Here is a 16,448-nt window from a genome sequence, read left to right on the forward strand (position 1 = left end):
AGGTAAGCTATATGTATAGAGTGTATGAACTGAACCTTTTGCCTTTGTTTTACTGCTTCGGCAAATCGTGTATGACAGTGAATTAAAAGCATAACAAAATAGCCTACGTCCCGTACACACACTAGGGTTTGAGGTCTTAATTACGGCGCACGATATAAACCGATAAAATACAAAATAATAGGAATGTGCTGGATCAAGTGCTATTCTGTAATATTAGCTGCTGAATAATAATACGGGTGGAAACTCATAATCAGATTGACTTATCGTGTTAGAAGAAAATCTCAGGAATCTAAATGGGTTGCCTGGATACAAAGTACCTTGGACATTGATGTGACTTTTAGAACTTTGCATACGTGAGATCCTCAAAGTGCTGAAAGTTGATCGTTTACATGAAATTTCTGATACATGAGAAAGAAAAAAAAAACCTCACCTGTTGCTGTCTGTCGTTAAAAAATAGCTGTTTACTCCGTACTGACAGTGCTAGCTGGAGTGTTAACAACTTTTTGTACCGACACACCATCCTTTACACGTGCTAAGAACCCATGTCTAAATAAACTCCCCATGAATAAGTCCCGTTTTAGTGTCCAAGTGAGAAATATAAAGTGGAAAATTAAAGAGGCGTTTGCTGCTGCCAGTTGGCATCGGAAGGCATGAGGAAGATAACGGTGCCAGGTGCCGTTTAGTTGGCAGCATCTCATCTTGGACTTTAACGTGGACTTGGTTTTGTCCTACACTCGATGGTTTCCCGTGTCCTATACAGCATGGTTTCTCTGATACTGCTATCAAAAAAGTCAATTCTGGTGGAAATATGAAAAAAAAACCCCAACATTGACCATTGTATGCAGATAACTCGATTGTGCTGCAGGTTTGTTGGTGTAATTAAATTGGCTTTAATCAACGTCAAAGCTGTCGGAACTGGCAACGCGAGCCCATCGCTTTACGCTTATCCTCTTGTATTTCTTCCTGACATTTCAGCCAGGGATTTCTCAATCCTGTAACAAAGCCATCACTTTCTTTCCAAGCTCCTACAGCGAACCTTGAAGCACCAGATGCCACAGATTGGCTCTGTCAAAGCTGTATTTAAGGATTACAAGGCAAAGATTTTGAAGGATGCACTTATTATGATCAACCTCACAGATGATATATCTATCTATTTATTTATTTATTTATTTATTTTTTAGCTGTACAGATGGGGAAGGTCATTATTAGCGTCGGCTTGGCCAGTTGGCATTCTTGTGAAGGAAGAGCCGTATCTGTTTGACTGCCAGCCCTCACTTGCTGCTTTGGGTTGATTTGTTGTTGCAGTATGGAATAATTTGTTGGGCTCATTTCCCTTAGGGCCAAGTTCTTATGTGCGCTCACTGTGCAGAGCAGAGCTCCAGACACACGGGTCGTAGCATTCATTTCACCTTGAGAGTCATGATCAGGACCGCAGAGACGGAGAGGGAGACAGTGATGCTAATAATGCAGGCGCTAGAATTTCCTTCTGAATTCGACTACTATAATATAAAAGGCATACGCTCTTCTTTCTGGACTGCATTAACATTTTTATAGCTCTGTTGTAGAAATGGTGAGTTTAAAGAAGTATGAAATAGCATTACCGACTTTTTGTTTCGTCTTTTCTTGGACCTCAGCTAGGAACAAGGACTATAAGGCTGCAATATTCCACTATTCATAGAATGTGGGTCCTGGCATTGGGTTCCTTGCTTGCTATCTTTAAAGGAAAACTCCAAAAAGTCAACTCCTGGATGTCATTGAAGATCATTCTTGACATCTAATTTAGGATGATAGATTCAATCTATTTAAGAGTAAAAAAACAAAATACAAACAAGGGTGACGCTAATTCCCCCTTGTCACCCCATTTCTAAAAAGAAAGGATAAGAAAACAAAAAATGGGTACACCCCTGACTGATGCTATTAAAATACGTAACATGCTAGTCATCAAAGCGACATGCTAATTATCATCTTTCAGAGTGAATAGAGAGACCAAACAAAGATATTTGTGTAGTTTTCTGATGTTGCTGATGTCTGGAAATGTGGCTCTGAACACTATAGACCAGGGGTCATGAACTCGTGGAGTGTGATAATTTTGCATATCCGGCAAAGTGAACTATCCAGCCATCCATCCATCCATCCATCCATTTTCTTTACCACGTATCCTACACAGGGTCACAGAGGATCCTGGAGCCTATCCCAGGGGACTCATGATACAAGTGCCAACCTATTGCTGGGCACAATCTCACAGTTACACACTATGGACAATTTGGAAATGCCAATCAGCCTACACAGCATGTCTTTGGACTGGGGGAGGAAACACCCGAAGCATGGGGAGAACATGTAAGATCCATGCACACTGGGAGGAGGCTGGAATCGAACCCGCAACCCTGTAGGTGTGAGGCAAATGTAAGCCACAAATTGCCCCCCAAAGTGAACTAAGTACTTAAATAAATAAAATAAACAAAAAATATTGTATTGTAGATCAATAATAAAAATTGTGTTTTCACTGAATTTTTTCAAAAACATTTCATGTACCCTCTCTGGTCTGATTAATAAACTGACACCATGGCTTCTCTTCTTGTTCTTCTTCTCCAAAATGGACTATAAAGAGCTTGTACACACCTTTCAAACAAGATCTTTTGACCAGATTTACTTTTTTGTCATTCAAACCGTACACCAATCAGAATCTGGTCATTCAGTATTAGGTCTGTATCATCAGTACATATATGTATGTACTATGGTGAAAAATAGCTATATAATGCAGCAAATCTATTTGAAATGGGGGCATGTTAACATGTTAATACGCTTCGGGTTAAATATGATTACTAATTAACTACTTATTAACTACTAATGAACTAAAACTTGGACGGCTGTGGCTCAGGTGGTAGAGCGGGTTGTCCATGTATTGTAGGGCTGGTGGTTTGATTCCCGGCCCACATAACTCCACATGTCCTTGGGCAAGACACTGAACTCTAAGCTGCACCCCAAGTGAGTGAGTGTGTGTGTGTGTGTGTGTGAATGGGTGAATGAGAACCAGTGTAAAGCGCTTTGCAGAACCGCTAAGGTTTAAAAAGAGCTATGTAAGTGCAGACCATTACCAACTACTAATTACTCAGTATGGCTAAGCAGTAAATGATAACTGTTGCCACCGGTCATTTTAGTTGCTTATCCAGATCTTTGTATGCAAGGAATTTTATACAGATGGTGAAATCTTAGCCGAATACCTATAGCGTGTATAGCGTATAGCGATAGTCTAGTAAAGATGTGCTTTAAACTAGCTCTTTTGAGGTTTTTCCACTGTCCCAGCATGCGCCCTGTTCCGCTTGGAGCATGCATGTGCGAATCCAGGAATGATCTCTGTGTTAATCCTGATTTTTGCTGACACATGGGCAGATGGACTGGTGCCTGTCAGCATGCGCCAGTCTCTCCTGCGGAGCTGGTCGCGGTTTGTTCATGGAGCCTGAATCAAGCCAAGTTCACTGCTGATATCTGAGGCACTACCAAGCCATTTTGGAGAATGTTCTTGTCCATGTGGGTGTTATGTGGGAGTCATGTCCATGTGGGATCATTTAATAATAATTGATTAAAGGAGCGCCGCCTTCGAATTCCATTTGGTGTAACGGATGGAGGGGTTTCAACAACTGAGAGTCACTATTTACCTGGATAAAGTTCCTCGTATTCAGAGTCGAGTTACGCAAGTACCGAGGTTTTACCTGCGTGAATTTTCTGGGCTTCCTGTTCTCTGAGGGTTTTTACTAGAACTGCCTTTAAACTCAAGCACTAGCCCCCAAATCAGGGGATACAAAATACAGACTAACAATTTTTTTTCTTGTTTTGCTGTCAATTGTAACATGATGTAAGAGTTTAAAAATAAACACGCTCGTATGCTGATATATAAATTAAAAGATGAATTAAACAAGGCTTCCACACTCATTATTCAGCAGCTTATAGAATAGCACTTGATGCAGCACACCCTTTTATTTTGTTAATTGCGCGCACAACTTAAAGAAGACACTAAATCGAAGTCATCATCAATTGTAACGTATGTGCGCGATGTAGGCGATTTTATTACACTTTGAATTCTCTATTTTGATTAGTCAAATTGCTAAAATGATGTCAATGGTTTCTTTAATTCGAAGCACACCCCTGTAAAGAAAGCACGCCAATGGTTTGAACGCTATGCTTAGGGATGGGTACTCGTCCGCTACACGTGTGCTATGACAGTTGACTTAAGTCAACTGTCATAATCATAGACCGAATTATTCTGTAAAGAAGCACAGTAATGCATTTTTCTTCCTTGCTTTTTTTCACCCCACTTTTTCAGTCTATTATTCTTGTTTGTTCTTTCAGGAGGTGAGGAAGGTATCCCCGACCTTGATCTTGTTTTCTGAGTGTGTTTGTAGGGACAGACTGAAGGCGGTTTGGCTCAGAGGCTCATCATTGCACATTATATGTACTTCAAGTCCCTACAGAGCTACCACACATACACACACACACACACACACACACACACACACACACACACACACACACACACACACACACACACACACACACACACACACACGGGTGTCTGGAAACTGTTCAAAGAAGTAACTATATAGCACTTTTCTTTTAAAGTGTGTGTGTGTGTGTGTGTGTGTGTGTGTGTGTGTGTGTGTGTGCGCTTTCAGGTATTTTATACTTGTCATTGGTTTCACTGTTGCTTTGGGAATGAATGATACTAAACTGTCTTCAATACTACTGCCATTAATTTAAAACCACTAATCCACTGGTGCGCGCACACACACACACACACACACACACACACACACACACACACACACACACACACACACACACAAATAACTAACTAACCCACTCATGCCGATAGAAAATTGTAATTACATTCACAGGTGATAACAGAAATTAACTAATTTTGTTATATTGAGGAATCAATTAGGTAGACGGAAGAATCAACAAGGTAGATACAGGAATCAGTCAGGTAGATGGAAGAATCAATTAGGTAGATTGAATAATCAAGCAGGTAGATAGAGGAATCAGGTAGATAGAAGAATCAATGAGATAGATGGATGTATCAATTAGTTAGATGGAAGAATCAAGAAGGTAGATGGAGAAATCAGTTAGGTAGATGGAAGAATCAACCAGGTAGATGTAGGAATCAATTAGGTAGATAGAAGAATCAACCAGGTAGATGGAGGAATCAGGTAGATAGAAGAATCAACATGGTAGATGGATGAATCAATTAGTTATATGGAAGAATCAACAAGGTAGATGGAGGAATCAGTTAATTAGATTGAAGAATCAACGAGGTAGATGGAGGAATCAATTAGGTAGATGGAAGAATCAACCGGGTAGATGAAGGAATCAGTTAGGCAGATGGAAGAATCAACAAGGTAGATGTAAGAATCAACAAGGTAGATGGAAGAATCAACCAGGTAGATGAAGGAATCAATTATAGTGATGGAGCACTTGATTAGAAAGATGGAAGAAAAGTTTACGTAGATGGTGGAATCAATTAGGCAAATGAAAGAATCAGTTCCGGAGATGGAGAAATCAATTAGGTAGATGAAGGAATTGATTAGGTGTATGGAGAAATTAAGTAGGCACATATTATTATTATTATTATTATTATTGTTATTTCCACCTAAGCCAAAGGGGAAAAAAATGTTTCCTGGTGTTTCCTTATATGCTTATTCAAGACAGGCATAAAACGGTGCTTAAAAATCTCATTTCCCATTTCTATTTATTTTAATATAAATCCATCATTAAATGTGTCTGAGCACAGTTCCCAAAGTGTGCTCAGGTGTCACCGCATGAAACTATACATCGTCTGGCAACACACTCTTGTATAGCTCACACATGGAAAGGAAAAGCTCCAGATCCTTTGGCTTGGTATTTTCTGCTCATGATAATGGAGGACTTGGCCTAATTGAGGCACCATATGCACGTTGAGACAGCTACTCACAAGGCATTGGCAGAGAGAGACGGGCACTATCCACTTGTCAGCAGACATCAGGATTGGATTCATACTGATGACACACAGATTAGACAGTGACAGAAGGAGATAATGGCTTTACTAGATCACTATTGATGTGTATGGAAACCCCACCACGTGCAGGTAAAGATGGAAATTTGTAGGCTGACATGATCTCAGAAATGTGACATGCCAGTGTTTTTGTACAACCATCTATTGTATGAAAATGAATTCTTTTATCTACCTAATTGATTACTCTATCCAGCTAATTGTTTCCTCAATCAACACAATTGATTCTTCCATCCAACTGATATGCCCATCTTCCCAATTGATTCCTTCATTTACCTAAATGATTATTTGAGCTACCAAATTGATTCTTTCCTCTACGGAATTGATTTCCCCATCTAACTAACTGAGTCCTTCATCCACCCCATTGATTCTACCATCCTCCTAATTGATTCCTTGCTCTGCCTGATTGATTCCTTCATCTAACCAAATGATTCCTAATTGATTCTTCCATTGTCCATCTCCCTACTCACCCTTCTACATGATTTTCCTGCTACCTGAGTCATATATCTCCTCCATGTACCAAATTGATGCTTCTGTCTACGTCATTGACTCCTCCACCTAGCCAATTGATTCATCCTTCTACCCGCTCGACTCCTCCATCTCCTCCTTCTAACTGATCAATTCCACCATCAGTCTAATCGATGCTTCTGTCTACCCAATTGATTCCTCCAGCTAGCCAGTTTACTCCTCCATGTAAGTAATTGATTCATCTAATTGATTCTTGCATCTAACACGTTGATTCCTCCACCAACCTAATGGATTCGTACCTTTGCCTAAATGATTCTTCCAGCTATCTAAGTAACTCCCCCATGATGTAATATAAAAATTAAAGACATTATCAAAGTGGGAAAAAAAGGAAATAAATGAAATAGGAATCTGTATTCATAAAATATAAAAGAATATTAACGTCTCAGGACCTATATAAAAACATATATTAGATGTCACCAAAAAGAAGTCATGACTGATGCTCAGGGAGCCTGAAAAGCTGGAACATTCTGTAGAAGAACAAAGGAAAGTACCACAAAAGACTGGAAGGCCCCAAGACAGCATGGTTATTTGATTCATTTTTAAAGAGGACTGACTTTGTTGCATTTGAAACCATTCTCCAGATACGACGGCTCATTGAACTGTCCAGGCACACAAAACACGTCACGTTGAGGCACACTTGGACAAATCCTCCATTACGTCTTTTTTTCCTGGATGTTTAATGGACAGACTGGGCCATGGTTTGGGTCGTTTCTTCATGGTTCTTGATGCTTGCATTGTGTGTCGTGACGGCTCTCCGGGAGCGATAAGCTCAAAGGAATGGAGCATTTGGAGTTCATGAGGCACAAAAATAGTTCTGTTCTCCTGTGTGAACAAGCATAGGGAAATTTCATTCTTTACTCAATCACAGTTCTCACTGGAGTGATTCAGTGTCAACGCACAGCACATCATAATCAGAATATGGCATTTTATGTTGCATGATATGTTATGCTGACATTTACCTTTTGGTTGTAAATGCACAAAAAATAGTAACAATGGAATAGTAATTAAAAAATTACTATTCAAATTTTTTATAGACATCGCTAAACCCAAAGACTTAATTTTTTTACTGATAAAATTAAGAATTTCATTAAAGTATGATGTAAGTGTAGCAGATGAGTGCTCGGTCAGCTTATCCTTCAAACTGTGGGCATTTTTTTTCTTTCCATGAGAGCGCATCGAATGAACAAAACCATTGAACATTAAAACCGCGACGAAAGAGCCTACGTCCTATGTACACGTTCTGATATCTTGTGATTTCATTCACTCAATCAATTGGTGGTGCATGGTATTAAAAAAAAAGAAGAGGAAAATGTGAAATAACAGGATGTGTTGGATCAAGTGCAATTCCAGAAGCTGTTGAATATGCGGAAGGCATTTTGTTCATTGAAGCAATGCGATTAGTACAAACTCTTTGTTTTTATGACAGAACAGGACAAAGAAGAAGAAGAACTACTTATTTTGTCTCTATTTACAAACAGAAAAGGAAAGAAAAAGAAATAAGACGTACCGTTCGCAGTACATGTTTAAAACTATAGAGAATGGTGAAACTGACATGATGCCTTTAATGAATGGGTTTGTAACGACCAATCACAGGCTTGGAGACATAGCATGATCATTTTCAAAGTGTGTTCTCTTCGCAATTACGTCATTTTGGTCATGGGAGCTAGCCGGACATCCTCTTGGCATGAAGTATGCCAGAGTCAAGGAGCCATGCAGTTTGAACATCCTTATTTGAAAAAGATAAGGCATTTAATGCGAGCTAGGCCGTACCTAGCTCAAATTTGTCCCAGTTCGTTTTTCGTATCCATGTTTCCTCCATTAACATTTTAATCTGTCACACCATGTATTGCCTTTTCTAGCTCTGTCAAAGGTCAATCATTTTCTGTTCTTGTGAAAGCCTTTTTCTAATTCCTGCTGACTCTTGACCGGCCGCGCGAACCGCTTTAAAAAACATCTCAACTGGTTACAGTCATTTGACTCTGTAATGAGGAACATTTACATAAATTAACTACCGCAGGTCAGTGGGGATGCAAACTTTTTAGCGTGCTAATAAAGAACGCAGAATTGGACTCAACTGCTACAATATTTAATCTCCGTTGTAAGAAGACACAGTTTATTTTACGCCCAGAAATCAAGGGGGTGCAAACTTTTGCATGTAACAATGCATCAACTGAAAATGAAAGACAAAGGAATGAGAGAACATCCTTTTCTTCTTTTGTGATCCTCAGGAAATTTGTATGATGCAACTTCCTGTTGAAAGTACGACAAAAATGCTGTTTTGTAATTGCTGTAGATTTTGTATTGTTTAGCAATGTTTTTAAGTAAGTAAGTTCTAAAATAAGCTCTCGGAACCCGCCACAGCTTTAAGCCGCACTGGTCCCATATGAGATGAACGACTGTGTCTCTTTTTTTCCTAAACCGCTCGGATCCCAGATGTGGAGATTCAGCTGTGTGCTAGCATGTTTCACTCACCTAGCATCCAGAACTGTAGGAAAATCTAATAATACTTTATGGTATTTCTAAAGAAAATAGAATTATTATTTTTTTAATTAAAGTTTTATTAAAGTTGACTCAATATTAGCTTAAAATATTACTCAATATTTTAAACATTTTTTAGCAACATTTAAAATACAAAACAAAACACTTTACCAACTGTTTCCAATAAGGAAAAGAAAAATGAAACGAATGTTCCACCAAAATCCTTCATTCTTTGTAAAATGTTGCAAAATTGATAGAACAATTTAACAGTTAACAACACAAAAACAGAACTGCACTTATCACGTAACGATATATTATTTATAACAGATAATACAGATATAACAGAAAATTCCTCATAAAAATGAGGTCAAATGGATTTTTGGTTAAAAACCCTCGAAACAAATGTTATTTAACGTTAATTAACGTTAACCGTCATTGACAAGTGAATAAGAACAATACATTTTTTTCCAACAAATAAATGTTTTGATAAATTTGATATTCAACTTGAATTCATTTACATTTTATTACCATTTAGGAACTATTGCCAATTAAATAAGGAAAAGAACATATTCCTATATATAAAAAAGTCTCACGAAAGCCATAAATCTTTGTAAAAGTCTCTGAAATTGATATACATCGTCAGTCAAAAGTTTGTAAGTGGATTTATTTTTCGTTGGTACATTTTATTGCACTTTTTCCCCGCCATTGGTTATTAAATCTGAATTACACGTATGTTTAAATATATTTGTGCACTCTCAGAACATGATATGACATTTGTATGTTTTGTTGTTTGTACTTTTCTCAGTCTGTATCAGTATTTCTTGAAGTTTAACCGAAATATTACCAGAGTGTTCAACAACTTGTGACTGGCGTGAGTGTACAACTGAATACTGTGTTCTCTGACAAGTTCTTTCTTTTATTTCTTCCCCCCTAACCCTAACCCCCTAACCCCCCCCCCCCCCAGATGGTTCTGACACCAATATATTTCATTCAAATGGTAATAAAGAGTCGTGATTAGCCCGAGGTTATTCAGACTTTCATGTTAGATCGGTTCTGAAAGGTTGAAAGGATGAATGAACTCGGGCTAATCACACCGCTTTGATGAGCTGCTATTAGCTGAAATTGCTCATTTATATAAAACGGCGAAGTACATGTTGTAAAACTGTGGACCGGTCCTCGCGGATTTAATTCCGTGATTATACATTCAGAGTCAGGGCCAAAATTATATTCAGAAGTGCAGCGGGCCTTGAACGCACCGTGATATTTAATAGCACGAGCGTGAAGGTCAGTTAACTTCTAGCTACTTTTGGTACTTAACATTCTCTCATCCAAGACGTCCATGATAACTTGTTTTGGTTTTAGCAGACATGTTTTTCTTTGGGAATCGGATAAATGCCACGTGTATCTGCGTATTTGTACTGCATGAATACACATAAATGCGTTAAATCCAGCTGATAAATCTTATCAAATGACTATAATCACAGCACTATTATTTAACAAACATTTTCAACCAACGTGCTGAGTTGTTTCAATATGAAATACTAAACATCGCGAGGCTGTAACTGTGAGAGTAAAAACCTGTCTTTAGCTTGGCCTTTAGCGCTCTCTGGTTGTGCTCTCTTCCTGCGAAAGGTTTTCAGCGAATGGACGATTGGGATTTGACAGCATGCCTCAAACAAATTTAATTTAGCGTTGCGTGTGCTGAATTATGCTAAGCTGATTGTAGCGCTTGTAATGACCTTGTCAAAACTACTACACTGTCAGTAAGGCGTTTGCATATCGCGTTCTTTTCCACGGGTTTCATTGCCACGACTTATTTGATTTATTTTATAAACTGCTAAACAGTTGTGTTTCGGCTGATTAATAATCTGGGAGCACTTAGCCTTGACTTTTATTTTTCTTGAGGTTTTATAACTCAGGAGCCATTTAATACCTCTAAATGAGACAAGAAGCAAGTCTGAGCACATCATTTCAGCGATTCCATCGTGTGGTAAATTATCAGTGGGGAATCGTTTTGGAAAAAGAGATGAAAATGTGTTGAATTTGCCATCAAAAAACATTCTTGTACTCATTGTGTCTCCGTTTTTTAAAAATTTATTATTATTATTATTTTTTATTCACAATGGGAGAAGGTAATATTTTTTTTCTTTCCCCCACTGGGATCCAGATCTTCCCGTATAGGTTCCACATGTATGGAAGATGTAATATGTTGTCCCTGCCTTATGGGGGAGCTGTGTTTTATAAGTGTTTCGCGGTAGTGCCATAATCTTTCCATTTTTAATTAATGGATTAAATAGTGATGCCATGACTTTTCCAGAACTTTGCCTTGGACTTGCTTTGAATAGTTATGCAAACCACTGTAAGTATAATTCGACATTACTGTTATTGTTTATTTAAAAGAAACAGCAGAGTTATGTAGTGGTTCTGCTTTTACAGTGCATGGATTAGCGTATGTTTAAAAAAAATGAATTGTAGTTGATGCAGAAATTTTATTTACATGCTGAATACTACACTTCATTGCAGTTGGCGGGGTTCATTTCCGAGGCCGTCGCATGGGATGGTGTAGTCGATCTGTACCAACAGACTCAGACTCACACACACACACACACACACACACATATACACACACACATATACACACCTCCATAAAAAATACAATGAGTGGCTATATTTGCTAGACCCATCCAAGACAACATTTCCTCTTAAATGTGCGTATTTGTTTTTATTAATACTATTAACGCTAGTCTACTTCTTAGTAAGTAAGTAATCTCTCCATACCTTTCCATATTTTGTACACCCGGCAAAGAAAAAAAAAAAAAAAACGGCAATGAAAGAGCTTAGCGGTGGATTATTTGCTCAATTTAATCCTCCACATGCTTCTTCGACCTCATAATTAGCCATGAACACTGGAATAATTTCGATTTTGTTTTCTTCAAATCCTTGAAAACTTGCTGTGACCTCTGCTGTTAATACGAATATAGTTTGGTTGTTGTGTGATGTTCCATAAATGTCACTGTGTCTTCTTATTTATGTCTCTCTTCCGACCATTGAAGATAATTATTATTGATTTCATGCAATCAGAAGTAGAGGTGCATTTGTATGATTAAAGCCATCGTGGACCCATTTGTTTGCATCAAGGTTGTGGAAGCCATTGATTCATGAAGATGGTTTCTTTCACAAGGCTCAAGAACAAAGACACACACACACACACACACACACACACACACACACACACACACACACACACACACACACACACACACACACACACACACAGCTGAACAAGGTCTTCAATCCAAAACATCCTGGAAACTGTGTATTACGCTGAACTTTTACAGCTGGTATAAAATAGGCTAGTAGGGCTAAGTGTATCCACGTCATATTATAACTGGACTAAGTATGTGGTTTTTTTTCTCTCTCTTTACCAGAGGTATTCTGAGATGACTCCAAGTCTTTGTAGACTTGAAACACTTAAATTGTTTTTAAACTATACCAATTTGTTGTAAAAACCACCACCCTGGCAACCATGACATTAACTGTCCCGCCCTTTCCTTCTTCTATACTGAAAATGTTCATACAGCGTGTATGGGGCAGCAGGATTTCCGCCCCAATTAGCCTCTATTAGTGCTGCTTGCAGTTCCTATTTCTGACCACTAGGAGATCTATATCTAAATCTTCATGATTTTCCAATCAAATGCAATCGAGAAGGTAAATGCCCCTCCCCTAGTAGTACTGTAGCTTGCTATCAGTAAACATTGTTCATCTCTGTGTTTTTGGCTGTGCGCTTTCCTGTACACTATTCCCTTTTTCCAAGCATCAATCGGCTGAGAAAAAATATGGCATTTTGCATGAGGTTGCAGGAATTTTTCGAAGCCATTTTACCAACTTGAGGCTCTTCAATGCTGGAATACTGTATGTCGTGTACTCAGACTCATTGAGAACACGATTCCATCTTTAAACACCGTCAGAGCTTCTCCATCCATCACTAAGACTAAGCAAAAGACTACTGTTAATGTTCTCCACACTTCAACTTCAAGCACTTCAACATGCTGTCACTCTGACTTCCTGTTTCATAGAGAAATATGTCCAAGTTAAATTGTAATTAAAAAGCCAGGCCTTGAACTTTGGGATAATTCATGGATCCATCCTTCCATCCATTTTCTGTACCGCTTATCCTACACTGGGTCATGGGGGATCCCAGGGGACTTGGGGTATGTGATGAGAGACATGGATCATGGATCCAAGTGGTGTAACTGATACTGTATACATAACCTGGTTTGTGTCAACGTTGTTTGGGGTCTGAAGAGAGAATAGCTCTTTTGAAGGAAGTCACGTACCATACTGGTCTCTGTTTCCTCCTTTATTCCCATTATCATGATGCTGATTGTCCATTTTGGACCTTACGAATGTTAGAGTACGATGGCACCTACTCATATTGCATTTTCCTCTCCATTGCTGTGAATAGTGGTTCTTGGTAAGACAAGGCTGTGGTGCAGGCCGATAGACATGACGATGGGATGCAGCAAAGACGGCTGCCAATTGGCGCATGGGAAACTTTATGCTGTATGTAAGTGTGTGGTGTTCAGATAGGATTTGTCTCTCGCTCTCTACATAACAGCGTAAAGTGTGTTGGTGCCGAGATGGAATTGATCTTGACACATGCGCACATATTCACACACTCTCTGGCTTTCTGCTGTAGGCCAACTGATCGAGCAGATGGTTCTGGCCAGCCGGAGGAAGATGTGTGGTGCGTGGAAAGGAGTGTGTTTAATTAAACGTCACGTCAAGCAGAGATGAATTATAGAGATTGTGAAGGCCTCAGGCCAAAATTTTTTTTGAAGAATGTGTTACATGTAAGGAATAATACATAATTTTTCTATAACAGTATGTCCTCAAGTGTTTTATTCCTCTTATACCAAAACATCTATCCATCCATTTTTTGTACCGTTTATCCTACACAGGGGAGCCTAGAGGAAATCCCAAGGAACTCTGGGCACGAGGTGGGGGACACCCTGTATGCGGTGCCAACCCATTGTGCGATTGTGTCCTGCAACCCATTGCAGGACACAATCGCACAAATACAGTATACACATACACCCAGTCATACACAATTTGGAAATGTTAATCAGTCTACAACACATGCCTTTGGAGGAAGCGATTGAAGCATGGGGAGAACATGCAAACTCCGGGCACGCAGCGTGGAGGCAGGAATCCTCCCAACATAAGAGGTGCAAGTCAAATGTGCTAACCACAAAGCCACGAAGAACACAAAGAACAACATATACTTTTATTCCTTTATAGTTACATTTAATGGTGTGGAACGTCCAGCTGTAAACAGTTCTTCCACCACCAATCTTTTTCTCTCGGTTAGAGTTAAAATCAAATGGCTCCAAACAGTGAAGGCAAATGACTGCTCTGAGTCAGCGTCTCGGCGTTGCCTTGTATGGAAATCATTCTACATATTGAACAAAATCTTTCTGTGTTTTGCAGTGTGTGAGGGCACCGATAACAAGCTCAGCACCCTGTCAGATCTGGACCAGCAGTACTATACCCTGCGCAAGTTCTACGAGAACTGTGAGGTGGTGATGGGAAACCTGGAGATCACCAGCATCAAGCGGAACCACAACCTGAACTTTCTCAAGGTGAAGCACACCGACATTAAGCTTTCATTTCTATAGTAACAGCTTCTAACAGAACTTGAGTGGTGGATGCTCCACATAATCTAAGTCTAATAATAAGTGGAATTAAAGACACAAAGTAAAAAGTGTAGATGTTGATATGGTCAGGGTTTCTGTCAGGAAGTAGTCTTCAGTGGCAATTCTTTGTCAGGGTCAAAGGTAAAGCTGTACGTTTTCTGAAACTGGAAATTCTTGGTTTCTCACCAACTTGACAAGTTGCAGGTTTCTTTTTTTGTCGTATTAACTTCAACAGAGGCTGATGAGGGAATGACTGCCAATAGCTTTTTGTCTAAATCATTTGCGAAATATTTAATGAACATGATTAGATCAGACTGAGCTAAGCTTGACCAGTAGGTTGCCCAGTTAATTAATCTTGTCCTCTCTCCCAGTGTTAAAATAATGTCATTTTAAGAAGTTTCTAAAGCGGAGTACTTACAAAGATACAAAGGGGATTCAAATCAAAGAGCAGTAGACGTGGTCGGCCATCTTTAACGGAGCATGACCCACTTTGGTTGTCCTTGAGGATTTCGCCGAGACTGAAACACAGACTGCTGTTTGAGAAGTGTTGTTTATATTCCTGTCATGAGCCCATGAGATGGTCAGAGCTACACAGAGGCACTGATGACAAAACAGGAGCGTGACTCCTGAGTTAAACTGAGTTAAATAGAAACGTAATCCATCCATCCATCCGTTTTCTACACCACTTATCCTACAGGGTCACGGGGAACCTGGAGCCTATCCCAGGGAGCATTGAGCACAAGGCCAATCCATTGCAGGGCACAATCACATATACATTCACACACTATGGACACTTTGGACATACCAATCAGCCTACCATGCATGTCTTTGGACTGGGGGAGGAGAAAAACCCTGACCCTGGAGTTATGTAGCTCTATAAAATCTGTAAACACTACCTTTAAGTAAAGTTTTTCAAGAATAATTTATATTTGTATAAACATTAGACATGGGTGTGGCTTATACAGTGTAATTCCATACAAGCCACATAACTGGAAGAAACCAGTTATTTTAAAACCAGCAGCGGAGTTCAATAGTGCATCTTTTGACCTCCATAATTGTGAAATGTCATGAAAGTCTAGTACGTTTGATTAGAGATTAATCACACAGTACAGTAACTATAAAACGTGTATTTTCTCACTTTACTTTCCAAGTAGCTCGCTGAATTTTTAACCCCTCCAAGACTTTACGCAAACTTCCTTGAACCTTTTTATTTTTAACTTTTTTTTTTTTTGATTTTTTTTTTTTTTGATTTTTGTGAATATACACGCTTTTGATAACGCTGGCTGTTTCAAAATCAAAGTGGCTTTCATCATAAAATACCCTCTAATGTCCCTTCGCTAGTCGCCCCCCCCATTCCACCCCTCCTCCTCGCAGCAAAAAGACGCTCTCATCTTGCTTTACTTAAAGAGTCATTTGAGATTCGTTTTGAATCCAGTCGCAACACGATGAATTTTATAAGAGCCGCTTCTCCGTGCGGCTGTAATTAGCGAGTCTTTATACGAAGCTCACGGTCAGATGTGTAACACGAACGATAAGCTGATTTCTGTGGATACGTAGCAAAAAAAATGTCGATTAGCTTAAGAGCTTCCAGAGATTGACTCGGGTCGAATTAGAGATGTATTCAGCGTGGTGCTTTCGTTTGATTTCTTTGGACTAGCAAAATAAATAACATTTTTAAAAAGCTGTGTAATAATATCGTATTG

General features: G+C 39.1%; 1 protein-coding gene across 1 annotated transcript in view; it reads left to right on the top strand.

Annotated features, from left to right (window-relative positions):
• LOC108258402 (receptor tyrosine-protein kinase erbB-4) overlaps positions 1-16,448 on the top strand; it is a 114,598-nt gene that overhangs the window by 41,334 nt on the left and 56,816 nt on the right. The window contains exon 2 of the mRNA XM_053676131.1: positions 14,540-14,691. Within this exon, the coding sequence (XP_053532106.1) occupies positions 14,540-14,691 (152 nt within the window). The remainder of the gene's footprint in view (positions 1-14,539; positions 14,692-16,448) is intronic.

This window comes from Ictalurus punctatus, chromosome 26 (genome assembly GCF_001660625.3).
Source record: "Ictalurus punctatus breed USDA103 chromosome 26, Coco_2.0, whole genome shotgun sequence".
Taxonomy (NCBI): domain Eukaryota; kingdom Metazoa; phylum Chordata; class Actinopteri; order Siluriformes; family Ictaluridae; genus Ictalurus; species Ictalurus punctatus.